General features: G+C 37.4%; 2 protein-coding genes and 1 long non-coding RNA gene across 3 annotated transcripts; all 3 read right to left on the bottom strand.

Annotated features, from left to right (window-relative positions):
• Positions 1-8,801: 8,801 nt before the first annotated feature.
• LOC143536046 (uncharacterized) lies at positions 8,802-9,965 on the bottom strand. The gene is made up of 3 exons (XR_013135817.1): positions 9,412-9,965; positions 9,084-9,335; positions 8,802-9,005 (listed from the first exon to the last, which is right to left on the bottom strand). It is a non-coding gene; the product is annotated as an uncharacterized LOC143536046 (long non-coding RNA).
• A 5,864-nt stretch (positions 9,966-15,829) lies between these two features.
• Positions 15,830-17,641, bottom strand: LOC143536045 (putative ubiquitin-conjugating enzyme E2 16). The gene is made up of 6 exons (XM_077030129.1): positions 17,567-17,641; positions 17,388-17,491; positions 17,100-17,202; positions 16,964-17,027; positions 16,163-16,251; positions 15,830-16,044 (listed from the first exon to the last, which is right to left on the bottom strand). The coding sequence occupies exons 1-6, from the start codon at positions 17,594-17,596 to the stop codon at positions 15,949-15,951; spliced, it is 486 nt and encodes a 161-aa protein (XP_076886244.1). The 5' UTR covers positions 17,597-17,641; the 3' UTR covers positions 15,830-15,948.
• A 1,572-nt stretch (positions 17,642-19,213) lies between these two features.
• LOC143536044 (ribosomal RNA small subunit methyltransferase, mitochondrial-like) lies at positions 19,214-21,023 on the bottom strand. The gene is made up of 2 exons (XM_077030128.1): positions 20,607-21,023; positions 19,214-19,975 (listed from the first exon to the last, which is right to left on the bottom strand). The coding sequence occupies exons 1-2, from the start codon at positions 21,021-21,023 to the stop codon at positions 19,259-19,261; spliced, it is 1,134 nt and encodes a 377-aa protein (XP_076886243.1). The 3' UTR covers positions 19,214-19,258.
• Between the last annotated feature and the right edge of the window lie 71 nt (positions 21,024-21,094).

Here is a 21,094-nt window from a genome sequence, read left to right as displayed (position 1 = left end):
AAACTGCAGCTTCAATGTTGGAGACTACATACTGCGTAAACAACGAGATTCCGAACCAGGTGCTTATCGGCTCGAAAGACTCGATGACACCCCCATCCCAAGAACATGGAAGGGAGCTCAATTACACAGGCTGCATGTAGATCAATTCCAAACTTGTAAAGAAAAAGCCTAGAGCCACTTCTAATGGAAATGATTCTCCTTATCACATTGACGCTGATGGTCTTACATTTATACTTATGATCTGACCACACTGATATGCCGGTATTCACCGCATAAATAAGTGGGGAAGGAAGTCGTTGCGTGTGGACGGCGGCAAAACCCGCATAAACACAAAAAACGGCAGAAATTTCTAAGGAAAAAATGAGGAAAACCTTCACGCAGGTCAGTTGTAGGTAAAGTTTGGTCATCCCACTAAATGAAAGTGACGGTCCTACCCGCACAATCATGAGAGGAAACTGAACATTAACCAATTGACAACCGCGCGTCGAAAGGTTATTCAAAACACTGATGCCGGTATTCACCGCATAAATAAGTGGGGAAGTCGTTGCGCGTGGACGGCGGCAAAACCCGCATAAACACAAGAAACGGCAAAAATTTCTAAGGAAAACATGAGGAAAACCTTCACGCAGGTCAGTTATAGGTGAAGTTTGGTCATCCCACTAAATGAAAGTGACGGTCCTACTCGCACAATCATGATAGAGGAAACTGAACACTAACCTATTGACAACCACGCGTTGAAAGGTTAACTTATTCAAAATACTTGGAAAATGGCTAAGTTAAACTAAAGTATGCACGAGCGAATCATATATTGTTTGAGGCAAAACAAGTGCCAAATTAAACTATAATATGCATGAGCAAGTCATATAACGTTTATAAAGCAAGTCATTAAGTGAAAGTGATGGTCATACCCGCACAAACATTTCAAACATTACAAGAATGGCCAGGTATCTACCCGCCTACAGAAATGTAAATCTATCCTAACGGTGGGAAGGGATCTCAAGGTTCAAACTTCAGGACCACTCCCTCCAAACCCACTCGAACCCGCACCATCAGTTGGCTGTGGCGGTTCAAGGAAAGCCTTGAGAATAGTTAACCCATCATCAGCAGCAGCAATTTCGTTCACCTTCTCCACCACCGGATGCGGGAAGGCAGCATACTGGTTCCCTGCTTGGTCGTAAGTAGCTTCAGTGTCCACATCATAAAGAGGGAAGTTGGAAGGCGGGATGCCCTTCTCAACAAACCCCAGACCAAGCAAGAAACCAACATTTTCCCCATCCTCATGGGAAGCGTTGAGGGCTGCGCTTATGGCATCGTCGTAACATGTGTTCGTGAAGATTCGATGCACAACCTACAAAAAAAATATATATATGTATTAAAAACTTTTCTAAGTATAAAGAAAAGCGTAAAGATATTATGAAGCTACGCATACCTGCGACAACGCTTCCCGTAGAAGCCATTCCTTGGTGATCTGAGCTTCCTGGAGGGCAGCTTGAGCTTGGTCACGAGCGCGTTCGGCTTCATTTTTGTTAAGGTTGGCAAGCAACACTTCCTTAGCAGCAGCCTCTTCAACGCCCTTCAGCTTACGCTCAGTGTGGGCAAGCATACCCCTCTGGTCCAAGATCTCTTGGAGCTTTTTGGCATCTTCTAAAGCCAAAGCATCATGAGCCTGCTGAAGCCTCTCTAGTTTGGCTTTAAGCTCCTCATTCTCAGCGCGCAAAGGCTCAGCAATGGCTTCAGCTCTGGTGGCCCTCTCGGTCGCGTTCCGCGCAGTTTCCTTAGCCAACCTAGCTGTTCGTTAACAGCTTGGGTAGCCTTGGAACGAGCCTCGAGCCGGGCCTGAACTTCAACCTCGAGGGCCTTGAAAACCTTTTCCTTCTCCGCAGCAATGGCGACAAGTCTCCTGTTCTCCTCCCGGATAGCCCGCGCCTGGGCCACTTCCTGGCTACGCGCCGCCTTTAACTTGCCGTTTTCACGACAAAGCAACTCGACGCGCGGCTGCATCCGGGCAAGGAGAATCCGAAGCTCATTCGTCAGCCTACCCTCCTGGTAGCTAGACATGGCTTCCCCCAACGCACCACTTGGGGCTGCGTGACGCGCCCACTCGACGCAGTCCACAGCCGTTCAAAGGGTTGTTCCACGGCAGATGTTCCACCGTGGAACATACACCTCATTGGAATCCGAAACTGCAAAAACAAAAAGCGGTTAGGAAAAGATGATAAAAAGATAATAGGCCAAAATAACCCTACGTACCTGTATGGTCGACAACAGGCCGGTAGCCGCTAAATCCATCACCCGAACCTAAGGGATATCCATCCAAGAGGTCAGGCAGATGGGAAGGAGGCAGAGATTGGCTAGAAGCCCCAACCCTGAACATACCTGATGAACCGGCCAGGGACAAGGTAGTCGCCGGTGCCGGAGGCACGGTTGAAGCCGCCGCGGTAGAGACCATCGGAGGTGAACTCACTGGAGGTGAACTCACAACCGAGGCCACCGCTGCGGAGGAGCCCGCAAAAAAAATCACCGCCGGCTCAGTGAAGGATGCAGTAAAGATGGCACTGACAGCCGGCGGAGATGACGTCACAATTGGAACAGTTGCCTCAACGGGATGAGCAACTGAACCAACACTGCACACAGGCGCAGCCGCCTGGGTCATCGCCTCGGGTAGATTGGCCAAACCTACCGTCATGGGTCCAGAGATGCTCCTTCCCGCTCCACTGTGGAATGCGGTTGCATCCACGCCTGCACGAAAACAAATATTAATGGCGGAAAGAATTGCGGGTAAGATTAATTTATACTTACGAGTTTTCTTGAGCTTGAAGGTTCTGACAGGCGGGGACGAACCCGATGGAGCCGGCCTCTTCACGCCGGTCACCGTCGTCGTACTGGGCTGCCCGGAGGTGACAGCTGTCTCAACCTCCGGAACAGTGGTCTCACCATCACCAGGGTTCCCCACTGCCTCCTCGCTTTCGGTCTCCGAGTCGGACCGATTTCCCTGATCGGCGGTGGAGGCGACCTTCGCCTTGCCCTTCACGCCGGCAGCTTTCTTCTTCCTCACGAAGGAAGGCCCATCTGCGGATCCCTCATCAGAAGATGATAAAATTAGGGAAACTCCAGCAGAGGTTTGAGCATGAAGAGGGCGAGGGTTAAAGATTCCCTTACCTGACCGCGTGGCGCTCAAAATCTCGTGGCCCGGCGGGTAGACCTCCACGAACCTATCCGCCGTTTGCTCCAGGATGGGCAACTCGTTCTCATCAAGAGCACGAGTACCCAGCCGAGCGGGACCACCGCTCTCACGCGGTTGCAGAAGAGATTGCAAGTTGTTTCCCTCTGAAAATAAACAGAAACAGTTAGAAAAACCCTAAATCAGCAAAAAGAGATGGAGCATACCGTAGGGAATAGAATTCGAACCGTATTCAAGGATGATAGGTACTTGCTGCGTCCCAGAACCGCCGATGATGGAATGAGAGGATATATTCTGGTCAGAGGTGAGAATATCAACTCAACTTTCACAAAGTGAATAAAATCAAGACTAATTATTGGCTTTTCAATACTTGCTAAAGGCATCCAATTATATTTTAAAGTCAACTCATCCTTTGAACGAAAATTATTGAAATAAAGATGATTAAAAAATTTTTTTTTTTTGTTTCTCACGTCTTTCTAATTTATATTATATATAAACTTTCTATAAAGAGGATCGAATATGGCTATCATATATTAATTTTGTTATGATCTTTTTTTGGGGAAGAGCAATACCATTGGCGATCAATTAACACAATATCGAACAAAGTGGAAGAGTATATATATTTTTTAATGGTGAATTTCTTTGTGTGTTTATCATTTGTCTTAAAAGCTTTGTCTTTATCAATAAGCCACCAATCTATTGGTAAGTGGAAGAATATTAATCAAGAAAACCAAGATTAATGAAATTTGAAACGAGAACATGTCATAATCTTTGAATTAAAAGTTAATAATGTTTTAATTCCTAAAGTTCATAAATTTTTTAATTAACTCTATTATTACTTTCTCTAATACTTTTACATTAAACTTTTGTTAGTGTAGACTTTTGTAACACCCTTTACTTTCGTTTTTCCATAATTAATACTTTACTGTTACATGCTAAATGTTTTTTCTAATGGCAATTGGCAAACTAACCTACGTACTCCAGCACTCCTAAATTACACCATTTCGTCAATTGCATGTAGCACTTAAACCTTCACCACATGGAAGATTGAGATTTTACATTATCTAACTCCTTGATACCATTAAGCTGGCCCTATGACACGTGTTAAATTCTTAACTAGTCGTCAGTGAGTGTTATAGATGTAATGAACACCTTTACGGTTTTCCATAATTAATGCTTAATAACAACCAAAAGATAGAACCCACAGTGTTTTGCCACAATGATTTGAATTGGTATCTCTTAAGGTAATTAGTTAATATAATGTGAAAATTATATTAAAATTAGAGTTACGGGCTCGACCATTATATATCAACTTTAGGTAGGCCTGTAAACGAACCGAACGTTCGGTGAACTATCGTGAACCGTTCGGCGGGAAATTCGTTTATGTTCGTTTATTTAATAAACGAACGAACATGAACAAAAAATTTGTGTTCGTTTAACTAAACGAACGAACATGAACGCATGTTCCGTTCGTTCATTTATGTTCATGAACGTTTGTTTATGTTCGTTTATGGCTTTTTATTTATGTATTAATATTAATAGAAAATAATTAAATATTATCTATATAGGTCATCTGCTTAAAGGTTTTATATTTGTTAGTTTGTGTTCATTTAAGTTCGTTTATATTTGTGTTCATTTACGTTTGTTCATACACGTTCGTTTATCTTTGTTCAGTTATGTTAGTTTAGATTTTAAACAAACAAACACAAATGTCCATTTTTTAATAAACGAACATGAACATAAATATTTGTTCGATTAAGTGTCCGTTTTCTTTTAAAGTTAAATGAATGAACACGAACATGCCCTTGTTCGTGTTCATTCGATTCGTTTAAAGGCTTTCATTATTCACATTGATGAATACGCCGGTCTCAATCTCTAAGCTTTGCCGATTTTATTTGTGTTCGTTTGTGTTTGTGAACCGTTCGTGAACACATTAATTTCCTTAATGAACGAACACGAACATAAAATCCCGTTCGGTAAGTGTTCGTGAACCGTTCGTGAACACATTATTTACTTAACGAACGAACATGAACAAGGCCTTGTTCGTGTTTGTTCGGTTCGTTTACAGCCCTAACTTTAGGCTTGGTTTCTCAACTGGTTGTACAAAACTAGGAAAACAAGTTATCAATAACCATAATTTGACTATTATAAAAAAAAACACCTCATTGTAATTGCAAATAGGACCTTAAAATATTCTGATTTCTTGATATTGATCTAATTATGTCGTGGATGTGGCCTGATAAAACGGATAGAGTGAGTCACACTGTATTCGGGTAATTTTATTTATCTTGCTATTGTTAATACTTAATATGGTGTTTCTTGGGTCGCATAAATCCCCAACCTAGTGGTATTTGTCAGGTTCTTGAGTTCTCTTGGGAGTAATGACAACATACGAATAGGTGAAGACCGACAAGTTTGATGGCTACGGTTTCAGACTCAGTTTCTTAAAGATGCATATCAATTATTATGATGACAATGTTACTTGAAGTGACAACTTTATGCAAAGGTACATGAGATGTTCCAAGGATAATAATCATATTAAAATATGTCACCCCTTATCATTATACTGTTAATGTATGCAGCTAAAATGCTGATAGCACGATCAAACATGAAGTACATCAAAATACTGAATGGGCATTTTTCTTGATTTTGAGATACAAGGCTTAGGACAAATACATGGTAAGAGAATATCTAGAGACATAACACATTGTATTCTGAAGCAAGCCTAGGAAAAGTATATAGGGAAATTAAGTACTAAAAAAATCCAGACTTCGGAGGTCGCGTGAAGCTAACATAACAACAATCAACATTGACCAACTGAATGTACATAATGGTTTGCACATGGCCTGCTGGCCATCTATAGCTTACGCGATGAGAGTTACCATTGGTGCATTCAAAATCATAGCAAGTCAAGTAAATGCAATGTTACTTGAAATGTAACTATAAGGTTGCACTATGTTATAGACTTATAGAGGGAAAGATGTCATCTTGTAAGGTTTTGTTGATGCAAATGTGGGTATTGTTTTGATTTTAGGAGAAGCATTACATGTGTCAGTTAGAGGAGAATGAGCTAGATTACACAAGAGAGGTTGGTACTCATCAACAACTGAGATAGAATACATGGTTATTGAAAGAGCTCGTGTGGTTGAAAAGTTTCTTATCATAGTGATCAGTTTGAGAACAATAAGACAGTACGTATTCGTAGTTCTTTGTTATGAAAACCAGCGAAGAGTTCATTTTGCAAAGAATCCACAGTCTCACCGGAAGATAAATAAAGCATTTAGACGATAAATCATTTCATCGGGAAACTAGTGAATGATTGTATTTTATCCTTAGAAAAGATCATTGGTACAAAGAATCATACATCTATTTATGTATACCATGGTGGTGAAAGTAGAAAACCAGTTCCAATTTACGACTAATGCGTTTATTAGTTTCTATGACGCTTAAAAAGAATTCTTGATATAATAAAATCTATCTACTTTGTTCGTAGACGTAGCCAAATCCAGTCCATAGAGTGAACCATGTTATTCATTTGCTCTTGTTGTTCTTGCATTTTTTGTTTGTCTTGCTATTGTTACTATTACTATCATATTTCTTGGATCCCACGTTCCCCCCAACAGGTATTGCCTCTGGATGTACCACTGGGATGGGTGGTGTTAAAAACATAAGTGGTTTCTAATATGATAAAGTGATAAACAACAGCTATGCATCATCTGCCCTTCTATTGTTGTAAGCTTTTTACATATAAGGGTGACTGTGGTTGGTAGTTATAAAATTTTCTATATTTTTAAAAAAGTTTAAACTGATTATAATATAATATGATTCTCAAGACTGGTCTAATCAGTCTGGCCGCTAATGAACCGGTAAAGCCGTCGGCTCGATGACCGGCTTGATATAAAACATTGCTCTTTCTTTGTGGTCATACTTGACTACGATCAAGTACAGTTATGATTAACCAAAAAGAATACCATTTTGTTTTCACACATCAACCATGATACAAAATCATGCAAAGATAAATGTGAATGCTTGATCTTCTCTCAAAAGTCACATGACACATATATACCAACACAATAGCAGTTGGTTATCAAGCTCACATGATACACATACAAGAGATACTCCAATTTCATAACCAACAATACGTTAACTAAGAGAACCACCTTATGCGTGCGTACATATTGCTTTGAATCCAACACATAACACAGTTATGTAACTGTCTTTGTTTCTCTTCCACCACTTTTATAATTATATTATTGTGCACTATATACAAGTTTATTATGCATTTCACAGCAAATTACTGATTCTGAAACGTACATGACCTTAATACATGCATATGCATATGTATGTGTGTATGCAAAGATGTATGTTTGTGTATATGCATGTGTATATGTGTATGTGCGTGTATGTGTGTGTATTTATATGTGTAAGTATACGTATATAAACCATTGTAAGTAAATAATGAAACAAGAGTTGCCACCGGAAAGAAGAGAATGTCAGGCTAGCCAAGAAGACTGCCTGATAACCAACAAATCAAAGGGCCTCAAGCGACTTTGAAACGTAGAAACAGGCAAGTCATCCTTGGCTACCAAACAAACTCTCCCTACTCCTCCAATTCATACATTTAGTCCTGTAGTCACTTCATTCGAAGTAGTGAACTTAAACTGACGATTTCCTATGGCTTGCCAAGCTTGTATTTATAGCCAATAATTTATTTAAAACCCGACAGAATATAATAACAGTGGAGTGACATTGTTCGTGTCTCTGGCCCATGTGTGTGGACAGCCGAAAGGTTTGAACACAAATTTGTGATGAACATGAAATTAGAGAATATATTCTGATAAGCAGTAGGAATTTCAACTGAACTTTAATAAAGTTATATTGAAATCAAGGCTTGCTATTGGCTTTCCATAATTGCCAAAGACAGCCAACCATTCAGGTGACCTTTGGGCTTAGCCTGTGCAACAAAAAATAACCTGGTGGAATCTAGTTGTACAAACAGGTTCAATATAGTATTAGACTATTAGTGTCTAGATATGTTTCTGCGCATTGAAGTTTTGATGATCGGGTGTTTAGAAAACTGATTAGTTAATGACAAACATATTACGGTTTTGATCCCAACTTTTCAGATAATGGATAGGATCTCCACTATTCACTTAGTCGTAACAATTTCTGTAAAATTTATACAAAATGACCATTATACCCCTTTTACGTGTAAAATGCCTTCTAAATAATCAGATAACCAAAACCTGTTTTTACTGCATCTGTTTCAACTCTGTAACTTTCATCACAACCAATGAGCCAAATCAAGAACCTAACATTTAATTGAAGATAAACTATAATAGAGTCATGTTAAGCATAAAACAACCAGGTAATGTGGCATAAGATGATTGAGAGTCGGCCCATCAGATGTGGCCCCGAGTGGCTATAACTATGACACATGTACACCCGAAAAGAAAGAGCATAAATCCATCTTATCTTCTATTAAGAGATTGACTTGTGAAACTTTATAAAAAGCTAAAATGGCACAAAATCCACACAAGATTTTGTAAAGTCTTGATCATCCAATATAAAGTGTTTCAAATACTTTCGAAGAACCAATCATTAAATACACTAAAAAATACATTCTACAAAATTACAGTTTCAACAAAAACATAAAACAGCTAATGTCCGTTACCTCCTCAAGAAAGATAAAGACATACCTTGAAGAAAAGCATGTGAAGATGGAAGCATACAGTTTGCTAGCTCTAATGAGTCTGATAATGCTTTTGATGTCAACATGTACACATCGCCAACTTGATTCTTAACAACCCATTCTTCTAACTTCCTGTAAAACCGAAATTATTATTTAAAAGAAAAAAAAATGGCAGCAAAAGTCTATTCTAAGTTCTAACAGTCAACAAACCTTAATTCAGACTCAGTGCCGTTGCTGCAGTTGGAAAATAGCACTTTAACCATCGGGTACATAATAATATTAGGAACCGGTGTCATTGCATCCAAACAATCCCCAAACGAACACCATGAATTTGGATTTAATAGAACAATTTGCAACATAGGCGATCTGGTTTGCAGATTTCTAACCACGGTTCTAAACGAGAGTTCGTCTTTTGCACTTTCCAATAACTGGCTAGTAAACATCCTCTCTAAAGTGTAATTCCTGCCATATTTAAATATTTAATTTTCTGATTTACATATTATATGAAAAGGGTGATACTGTACAGTTGTAAACTTACTTAAACAAGTCCGTTGGGCCTCCAACTGGCAAGCAAGTGGATATAAAACATTTAAACAAGTGAACACCATAATCATTACACAGTCCATCAATATTATCATGTGGATATGCTCCAAGTTAGCATGAACAATGTGGACATAATATTTCACTCCATTTAATGTCTTTTGAAAGGTAAGGTGATGTAACCATGAAACAATTTCCAAGAAGGCCGTTGAGAAGACTAGCCTTGTTTGCTAGTAACTCACTCATAATATGTGTTTGATCCTCATCTATATGAGCATGGCAGCATTCATTTTGACTATTACGGTCAACAGTCAACCCATTTGTACTTTGACTAGTAGAGACCACCTTTCTTAAACTATTAGTAGACTTGCACTCTTCATGCTCAATTTGGTTAGGAAACTTATATCCTACAAAGTCATCTTTACAGAGAACAACTGAAGTGGCGTCCAATAGGCACGCACCAGGTGTACATGTTTATGAGTTGGCATATTGTGCTACTAGCTTCTCGCTTGCACCACCAAAAGAACAGCAACAAGTACCAAACCAGTTATCAGCCGCCACGCCAATTGGCAGATGGCATTTCCTTAAAACTTCTGCATATATGGTTATAATATAAGAAAGGAACTACAAAACAATCAAGATTGTAATGTGATAATGATGAAATCACCATACCGAACAGGGTTGCTTAACTTGGTAGAACAACCTCTGCAAAAAAGTGCACTTCCCCACAAGAAGCCAACTTTTTAAGATCTGAATCGAAATTACACAATTGAAGTGAAGATATTAAGAAGGTTACATATATGGCTTCAAAGACAAAAATTCATAAAGTCAAGAGATTTCAATTTTATGCAATAATGGTGTGTCGAAACTACCGGTGTTCAAAGAACCGAATTTCATATACTCGAATCAATCGAATCGAATTATTTCACTGCGGGTCAGGTTGTGTTAAAAGCTACTTCATACAAAATAACCAAACAAGAGAAAATGCGTCTTGGCAGCCAACACATGTTTATACCTTTTGCATTAGATACTTCAAGTTTCCTTGTGCATGAGGCTGTGGAACTACTTAGTCGTGTCTAACAGATCATGCGTAGTAATGGTATGACCCCAACATCTATGAATGCAATATTTAAACGACTTGTTTTTCTATTCAAAAAGGGCTAGTGATGCACCTTGTAAACACTGCTATTTAATAAATAAAACGAGGTTTAAGAAACAAAAATAAAATTTTGAAGCTGGATTTGAATTCAATTCGAAATTCGATTACTGAATTAGAATATACATGTATTTATATAACTATGTGTGTGTGTATATAATAAAAATAAAATGTATAACTGGATTCAAATTCTAATCCATAAGAACTGAAAAACCAAAATCCGTATTCAATTTCGAAATTCTATTACTAAGTTCAAATAGAATTGAATTCGAATTCGAATATTCAAAAACAAATTCGAATCGAATTTCGAGTTTTCAAGTCGGATTCGAATACTGAACACCCCTAATTGAAGCTATCATCTCATACTATTACCCTAGAAACAGAAACTACCTGAATCCAATTGGAAAGGTTGAGACTCATCATCTTCCAATGCGGCATCATCTTCGAAATAAAAATTCGATAAAATCGGGTGGTCAACAGGAAGAAGTAAAACAAGCTTAAATTCAATGTGATCATCCAGCGGCCGAAAGCTAATCGGAGCTTCTGCATCAATCAAAACCCTAGGAATCGGAACCCATAGTGACGTCACTTGATTATTATTATTATTATTATTATTAACGTGGAGCCAAGTGACTTGGAGTAATGATTTGTCGAATAAAATTGAGGCTTTCAGCTTGACGCATTGAGCGTAGGGTTTAGTGTTGGGATTGAAGAGGTATAATCGGATGATTGGAACGTGAGAATTGGATTCCCATGTGAACCTCCAGTTTCTAGGGTTTATAGTGGCGGGAAGAAGAGGTTCAGAAGTCGTCATTCTGCTTAAACCCTTTACTGTGTGAATTGAAATGAAAGTATTGATGATGTTTGATTTTTAACACTTTTACCTCATAAACCCAACACAAATGGGACGGGTAATACCTGCCATTAGGGTTTGGGATTAGTTTTGAAATTTTTCACGGGTTTGGGACGGATTTGGGATTTCTAATATACCCGACCCGATTACCCGATAACATAGACCCATTTACACAATTATATGCCAGGTGTACCTGATATAGCTTATTATATTATACATATACTATATTCCAAATATATTATTTGTCGAAACTTATTTATGTCAATTATTTGAGATATTTTACCTTTATAGTAACCATTTTTGTAATCGATTAGTTATATTTTGTCAAAACCCAGTAGAAACACGACGGGTTTTGCCGGGTATACCCGACCGATATTTTATCAAAACCCGATAGGAAACCCGAAACCTAACGGGTAATTACCCGATTAAAACCCGACGGGTTTGGGGCAGACTTTTTTAACCGGGTATGGGTTTGGGAATACCTAAACCCGACCCATTGTCATCCCTGTAATACCCCTTGAGGCATAACAAAGGCAAAACAAGCGGGACGAATACCATAAAAACCCAACATATTTTCTGGTCTTAGCTCAGAAAGATCCCTAAACTCGACATTTGCATATAAAAGTCATTCAATTTGTTGAAATTGAACATAAAAGTCCTTCAACTCAACTTTTGAATATAAAATTCCCTCAACTCAACTTTTACGTATAAACCATAGTAAACTGAAACAACAACTCACAGTTACGAACATGAAATGAATGATTGGAAAATTTTTGCAACATGAAATCGACACGAGGTATGTAATCTTAATATAAATTAATAAATAAACTTGAAATCGAACCACAAGAATGAATATATATATCTAGTCATTTATTATTCTTGTTTGATATCACCGATTTGTGTTTCTTGATTTTTCATTCTTACATGTTTTTTTATACTTGCATTCCTGTTTGATAATATCCATATATTAAGTTTTATAGTTATTAAGTTTCATGTCATTTGAGTATTTGATCGTATGTATGTTTGTTAATTATCTAGTGTATTAAGGCTATCTTAGTATCGAGTTAATATTAAAATTATTAACGGTAGGACAACCTTAGAGACAAGATCTAAACATGAGGCTTGAGGAGTGGCGAACAACCTTAGAGACAAAAGGTTTAAAGATTAGCCAATCTAAGACGGAGTACCTCCACTGTGATTTTGGTGGGATAAACGACAATGAAGACGCACAGATCACAATTGAAGGGCAGGTGGTCCCGCAGGTAACGAAGTTCAAGTATTTAGGATCATTTGTACAGAGCGATGGGGAATTAGACAGTGATGTGACCCACCGAGTTCAGGTAGGATGGTGTAGATGGAAAGCAGCCACAGGTATATTGTGCGACAAGAGTTTCCCGACTAAACTAAAGGGAAAATTCTATAGGGTGGCAGTTAGACCTGCAATGCTATATGGAACAGATTGTTGGGCCATCAAGAAGGCACAAGTGCGGAAGATGGAGGTAGCAGAAATGAGAATGCTACGTTGGATGTGTGGGCACACAAGGCTAGACCGAATAAGAAACTTTGTGTTTCGCGAGAGATTAGGGGTGGCGAACATAGCAGACAAGATAAGAGAGTGGAGATTGAGATGGTTTGGACATGTAAAGAGAAGACAGACGACGAATCCTGTTAGATCCGTAGAAAACATTACTATAGAGGGGAGGAGGGGTAGAGGACGACCGAAATTGACTTGGGATGAGAGGATTAGGCATGATTTGATAGACCTAAACCTCTCCGAGGACATGGTTGAGGATAGGAATTCGTGGAGAAGTAGAATTAAAGTTAAGGATTTTTAGAGAGAATTGAATTCCTTAGGGCTTAGACTTAACTTATTTAGGTCACATACCATAATGGTATTTCCCTTACATATATTATTATTATTATTATAATTAATATTAGCTTTTATATAGCTGTTAAACTGTGATCTTACTATTAATATTATTATAATTAGTAGTAGTTTTTATATAACTCTTAAACTTTGATTTCCTTTATTTTGCTTCATACACATGTACTTAGAGCCGAGGGTCTCTCTGGAAGCCACCTCTTTATTCCTTTGGATAGAGGTACGGTGTGCCTACATCCCACCCTCCCCAGACCCTACTTATAGCTTTGCTGTCGGTGGGATTTTACTGGGTATGATTGATTGATTGATTGATTGATTGATTAACGGTAGGATGATTATAGTGACATTACTTATGAAGCAAGTCACGAAGATTAGGAATTGTTAGACTCGTTATCAATGGACCTTGAAGCTGAGGATCTTGTTACTACTTTATGTGTAAAAATTGAGTTAATGGACTTTTATATACAGAAGTTGAGTTGAGTGACTTTTATATACAAAAGTTGAATTGAGAGACTTTTATATTCAAATTGAACAAGTGGAAGGACTTTTATATCCAAAAGTCGAGTTGAGAACTTTTGAGAACAAAACCAGAAAATATATTGGTTTTTTATGGTATTTGCCCAAATTAATAATATGCAAAATTTGTTAATAGCAAACATATAATAAACTCGATAAATCTCACTTGTAGCAAAAACTAGTGGTGGTGTCTGGAAGGAGAGGGGCTACTCCTAGTGAGAGCCTCAGTTCTAAGAATCCAAGTTTTTTTTTCTTTTGCAAGTGTAGTATACTAGGTAATACGAAGTATGGCTAAAAGAATCAAAATCAATAAGACAAAGAGAGATTGCTGATAACAGTAGTAGCTATCTATTTTAAACACAAGATCAACTCTATGTTTTGAACACAACCAACTAGATTAGCTTAGCAAAAAAAAAATTGCAATCCTTGTGGCACTCCTAGCTTTATATCTTTTTACTCGACTTCCCTTCGGTTATACCACCAGTGTTCTATACCTACAGTAATACGACTTCTCATGCCCACAAAGCCAATGATATTGTTGTTTCGGTGGCAGACGTCGAAGATATTATCGTTTAGCAAGTGTTAACTTATGTATGCAACTAACAACACAAGATTGTGATGAACCAACGCTTCTAGCTAGTAACTAAACCATTGAGAAGAGGTTTGTGGTTCAGCTTGTGAACTTGAATCTGTTGATGAGATCAAATCTTTAAACTCTCTCCTTCTATTGATATCTTGGCTCTGGCAGCTAGAGTCATTTATTTCGGTATCACAAGTTAGAGAGACATTTTAGTTACGTATTTAAACCAGAACTGTAAATGAGCCAAAAGTTGAGATTTGGCGGAAAGTTTTTTATATTCATTTACTTAATAAACAAAGTTGTACAAAACTTTTGAACATATAGTTAAACGAATGGACATGAACACATATCATGTTCGTAAACGTTTGTTTACGTTCATCTATATCTATGCAATGTGATTAGGCCTCAGCGTATTAGTCTTAACTTTATGAATATATTTAACAAATTCCTTTACTTTATAGGCACGTCAACTTATCAATTTGTTTTAAGTCCATTCCTTAGCATTTATGATTACCTAAGTGGGGAGTTTTCATTTAAATCCAAATTTGTTTATCTTCGCCCATATGTGTCCGTTGTGTTGGTTTGTGTACATGAACCATTAATTTGTAAATTATTAGTGAACGAACACGATAAACATTCAATAGTTAAAAAATGAACACGAAAATGTTAGATTTCTTAACGAACAAACACAAACAAGAAATCCATTAGTTTAATTGTTCGTATACATTTATTTGTTCAGTTAAAATTAAATGAATGACAAGAACATGACGCATTTGATTTGTTTACAGGCCTAATCATTCCGCTTATGCTTTATTGTTCATGTTTGGTTTCCAGATACATGTGGGCAGTTTGGATGTCCCTCTAGGAAGAAGGGACTCGTTAGGTGCGAACTCCAGTGGCTCGAACCACAATATACCAATCCCAAACAACACCTTACAGAACTCTAGTGGCTCGAACCACAATATACCAACCCCAAACAACACCTTCCATACCGTCAGCTCAAGGGTCTCAACATTAAAGATTTTGTAGCCTTCAGGTAATCCTCAAAATCGATCAATAAGCACGAATCATAATTTCAAGAAAGCACTACTAAATAAGAATCGACTCTTTGTTTTACAGGAAGTCACACCATTGGAAACGCAAGACGCACCAGTTTCAGACAAAAGCTGTACAACAACATGGGCAATGGGAAACCGACTTCATATTGATGCAGCCCGATTACATGCCAACTCAAGAACAGATGGTGATAGCAGGTGCTACAAGAACTTGATAGCCTAGGCTTGACTGATTGTTAAACTCAGATGAAATAACCAACTAACATATGATTTGGAGAAACATTATGCCAAAAATCAAAAAGGTTTTTGCAAACAATTTGTAATCTTTTTCATGCAACTAAGGATTGGATGGCATATAATATGAAGTTAAATATTTTATCAAACTGTTTTAGAAACATAATCATCCTTACTTTTTGAATAAACAAGCAAGAAAATTTGCTCTTCATTTACATGAATACGACATGAAACAGCACATCCTTTGTTCTTTCTTTGATTAAACTTTATCATCATGGAACCACCATCTAGTCTCCTTAGGAGATCTACCATTTCTACAGTTCTTAACATATCGATCATTGTCTTCTGGGCGTTCCTGCAATACCACCCAAGCATAGTTTTAGAAAAAAAACACAAAAGTTCTTTTTTTTCTCACCAGTTTTAGAACTAAATATGAATATTCACTTGTGTTTACAAAGAACTCAAAATAAAACCTTGGCTGGAGAACTTGATAGCATGGACAGAATGCTGATGCAGATGGAACCAACAGTCATGGCAGGTGACCACGAGTCATATAGAATATCTACAAAAGAAATAAGCCTATTAAATCTTCATCCTTCAAACTGAATGCATATAAAAAGATTTCAGGCGTGCTGTAGAAGTTGAATGGATGAACATGTAGTAACTAATTGTAAAACTAACATTCAACAAAAAATAAATATGATGCAACTCTGGTGAAAAAAAAACACTCAAAATGTATAATCACGCTATACGCAACTATCAAAGAAAACAACTAAATAACAAAATTTGTTTAGCTAATACTTAAAAATTTACATATTAATTGTCGTTGATTGTTCAATGAACAGTAGGTTCTGGTTTTCTAATAGACGCCGTGTTCATTTAAGGTATGCATATCCAACCTTTATGTAAGGATTCTTATACTATTTAATTCAAATTGTTTGTTTCCGGAATCCAGCGTGTATTGAAAATTGCTAGATTTGACTTAAATGCGATAATTATGATAGTAATAAGTTATTTTGATTTTGTATTTATCAGATCTCATGTTCATTTGGCACTCTTGGATCTGTGAGTCCTATGTATCTATGCGATATGTCGGTTTCATTATTTGGTCTACGTGTTTGGATGATTTTTTGAGCTCCTGGGTGCTTATTTTGTTAGATCTTTCATTGGGCATCTTTAAAATCTATTATAATCACATATACTCGTTAAGTTGCTACGGTTTCATTTTATACATAATATTCAATGTAGTTAAGCTCAAGGAATTTGATGAGTACCTAAACAAATATGACCGTTGCTATAGATGTGCGGGTGAAGTGGAGCAGGATGCAAAAAAATCACCTGTGGCATTTGATCAAACAACTTGTAAGCAAGAAGCCGCAATGCATAATGAAAAGCATCAATTAAAACGACCTGAGGCGCTTCCATGGGATAATTCTCAGGAAAATCTACTTGGAGTTGGTATTTTTCATTAGCATAAATAGTTCCCTGAGCTCCAATAACCTCAATCACCCACCTTTGCAAATTCAATTCATATAAAATAAAAAAATCACAGATTTCAAACCCTAGATAGATTAATATAATATAGGCATTGCTATAATGATGTGAGCATTTATTTATATAAGGCCCTAAGCGAACAATTGGAAGAGATATAAACCCTAGAAATGAAAAGAAAAAAGGAGAGAATAATAATAATTAAACCGTTGAAGATTATCGGTGACTTTATGTGTGAATCCAGCGGGAGGACTGATCTGCCACTCCGTCAGCTCCTTCTGAAGTCTGTTGGTGGCAATTTTGCTTAAAACCTAAACAGAGTAAGTAATCGAATTGAGACGTAATGAATTGAAATTTGAAAAAATAAAGATATAGAAATCGGAAACCTTGCGAGAGGAATTGGAAGAAGCGGTCATAGCGACGGAGAACGGTGGCCGTTTGTAGGTGTAAACCGGAGAATGAGATGGAGGAGGTGGGTTGCAATATTATTACAACCTTTGCTTTCGCTTTCTTTATTCTTTTTCTACTTGTTACATCCGATGTTTTAATAACCGGTAAGTAACGGCCGGTTAAACCAGCTATAGAGCTAGGCATTTTTTGAGCGGTATGCTAGAACATCGTATCATCGGTTAAATTAAAAATACCGGTTTTAAATCCAATAGATTTTCGGTGGCCATATTTTTTAAAAATGACTTAGCTATAAAAATGGGACGAGTAAACATGATAAACTATCATTCGTTAATCAACCAATTTTGTATCATGCAAATCCAATGTTGGTTTATTTACACATTTTGTAATTGACTAATTTCGTATACAAAGTACAAATTTTCTATCTTACTCGACCATTGTTTATGTGTGATATTTGGTTCAAGTTTGATGTTTACTAATATACTTTTGGGATATTTTTTGAGTTGAAATTGCATTTATATGGAATAACAAGGAAAATTATTCAACCCGGTTGAACCTCCCGATGCATTCCGGTTCAACTGGTTGTACCATTTTTAAACTAAATCCGATACGAGTAAAATATCAGTTTTTAAAACATTGGTTGCATCTGTGTCGATTTGTTTTGTTTTTATGTTTCTTTTGGTAATAAAAAATATATGCCTTGTAGATTTATATTTTATGTTTTTTATTTGAAAAAACCTTAAACATGCCTAAATGATTTTCGCCTACAAGGTTTGAGTTCAGGCTTGATAACTAAACGAGCTTTACTTGAGGCTCAGGCGTGCCTTGAGCTCGATAAGGTACGGCTGGTTTCATGTGTATACCAAATGTAGCAGAACGTTATATCTTACATTTTGGGTTTGATTGGTATATAATTATATATGGTTTTAAATAAGTTTAAAGAGGTATATATGAGTTCATGTTGATAAAACCACGAAGTCTCCGGCTAAAAAAACAACCATGCCATTCTACATCAATTATTCACTTATTTAGCCCAAATTGATTGATTAATGGTTTGTTTTAATAAAAGCATGAGTGATGAGAATCCACTTATTTTGCCACCTTTTACTCATAAAGGTAACCTCTATTTTTCGTTCATTCAAATAAAAACATGTTCCCTTAACTTTTCTTACAATCAAGCATATATGCCAAGGAAAAAGAATGGAAGCTAGTCACGTGGGATGTTCGTTGCATCATGCCAACACAAGCAGAGTTTCGATCTAAAACTGAGTTCGCAGTCAGCTCGTAATCAACTCAACTGTGGCTCGGTGAACCAACTTGTTTACTTTTAATTAATGATCTTATATAGCTTCATACAAGTCTCAAAATAACAAGTTAACTGCAATCTCAAATTATACAAGTCTATAGAAACACATAACTCAAACTACTGATGAAGAAGAGAATCAAAAATAAAAATTCGTCCAAGCGAGCTTCCGCCAGCTCAAACTTGGCTCAAATGTTATACATCCAAGTAGCTCGAGCTGAATTACGAGCAAACTTTAAAGAGCGAGTTGCGAAAGTTTCAAGAATACGCATGTTCAAGGTAAGCTCTATAAAACTACCAATTCATTAAAGAATTTTCACATGTAAATAATAACACTAATAAAATCAATGAACCATGTGATTTTACTCTATAATCCAGCAAATGATGCATTAATATCCCTTGGTTTTTCTTGATCATGAAACCATATTCCTGCCTTGTTAAACAAAGAAAGCACATACAATAATTCATCATTCGACAGTTTCGATGGCCTCTTATCTTCAAGTCCAGCAGTTCTAAGAATCCCAATAAGTCTTTCCTTAAACAAGTTCACATCAGTTCCCAAAATTTCGCATTCATCTTCCTCGTCGTCACTCTCGTTACAACATTCATGCTCCACAATATCTCCATTAAAGCTTGTTGCTTTTGACAGATTCAAAAGCTCTGCAACTTTTTTCTTCTGCCTGAACGTCGCACCCAACGTCTTGTTTTTCTTACCAAAACAGGTTTTAGTGAAAGCCCACCATTCATTCAGATTTACATCCGGGACTTCAGTTTTCAAACGGATTTTAACAACCGAGGAGTCGACTTTTGGCATGGGCACGAAATCCTTTTTGCTTACATTCATGACATGCTCAACATCGGCTGCCAGTTTCACATTAACCGCCAGTCTGTTGAACTCCGAGTCACCAGGATTAGCCAAGAGCCGAGTAGCAAACTCTTTCTGGAGAAGAAGAGTTGCACTTCTAAAATTGTATCCACCAAAAACCAGTTTAGCCACTAGAGGTGATGATATTCCATAAGGAATGTTTGCCACCACAAGATCAAAATCTGGAAAATCCGCCTTTAGTGCATCCTTGTGTATAATCTGCACAAAAAAAAACATTTTATAATAATTCAAAACTGACTGTAAATATTGAACTTTATTGTATAGACTACTCTAGCATCTATGCATATATCGTATTGCTGCAAAGACAATTAGCATAGAGTCTGTGAGTAGGGGTGCAAACGAGCCAAGCCACTCGCGAGCTACTCGAGATCGAATCGATAAAAAGCTCATAACGAGTCGTGCCTTATCGAGCCTGAGACTCAGATAAAGCTCATTTGGTTATCAAGACCAAGCTCGAGACTTGTATGAGAAGATCATTCAGGCTTGTCTGTATATTTACATTTTAGCTCTTTCGAACTTCTATGTACTAATTTCACTCTAAACAACTGAGCTCGATCCGAGCTTTGGCTCATTAAAGGTACTTCACACAACTACACGAGCTCAACTAAAGCTTAGGCTTGTTTATGGTTTCTCATATATAAAAACGATTAAAAATGTTAATAATCTAATTAATAACTAATACACAAGCCAAGCTCGAGCTTCAGAAAAAGAGCTCGCAAGTCGCAACCCGTCGACCTATTTCATTAAACAGTTTATAAGCAACTAAAAACAGTCAAAACAAATTCAGTGAGGCATTTCATCAAACAGTTTATGAGCAACAAACACGCACCGTCAATTTCTCATCAAACCCGCTTTCAGCAACACGAGTTTGAAGAGCCTGCACCATACGATTATCAACTTCCACTGCAACAACTTTGTTAGCAGCTTCGAGAAGCCTCATGGTCAGGTTTCCGGTGCCCGGACCGATTTCAAGAACCGTATCACCAGTCCCGACTCCGGAGTTCCTGATAATGGAATCAAGGACTCGTGGGTTGGTTAAAAGGTGTTGGCCCCAGCTTTTGTATAGCTGAAAACGATCCTCTTGATTATGATTTTGATTTTGATTTCTATTGAAATTGTTGTCATCTTCATGATCATGATGGTGTTTGTTCTTGTAAGGGGGGTGGGTGTGTTTATCATGATGAAATTGAACAGAGAGTTTGCGAAGAAAGTGACGATTGACGGAGGATTTGGCACATTGAAGCATGCTGGTTGATATGGTCGTTGAAAGTTTTGAATTTTAGTTGCGGCTATGTCTCTTATTCATTAGTCTGAACG

The sequence above is a fragment of the Bidens hawaiensis genome, unplaced genomic scaffold (genome assembly GCF_021521415.1).
Source record: "Bidens hawaiensis isolate Kalapana, Puna unplaced genomic scaffold, B.hawaiensis_p1.1 tig00010732_1, whole genome shotgun sequence".
Classification (NCBI taxonomy): Eukaryota; Viridiplantae; Streptophyta; class Magnoliopsida; order Asterales; family Asteraceae; genus Bidens; species Bidens hawaiensis.
This window is presented reverse-complemented; position numbering and strand designations above follow the sequence as displayed.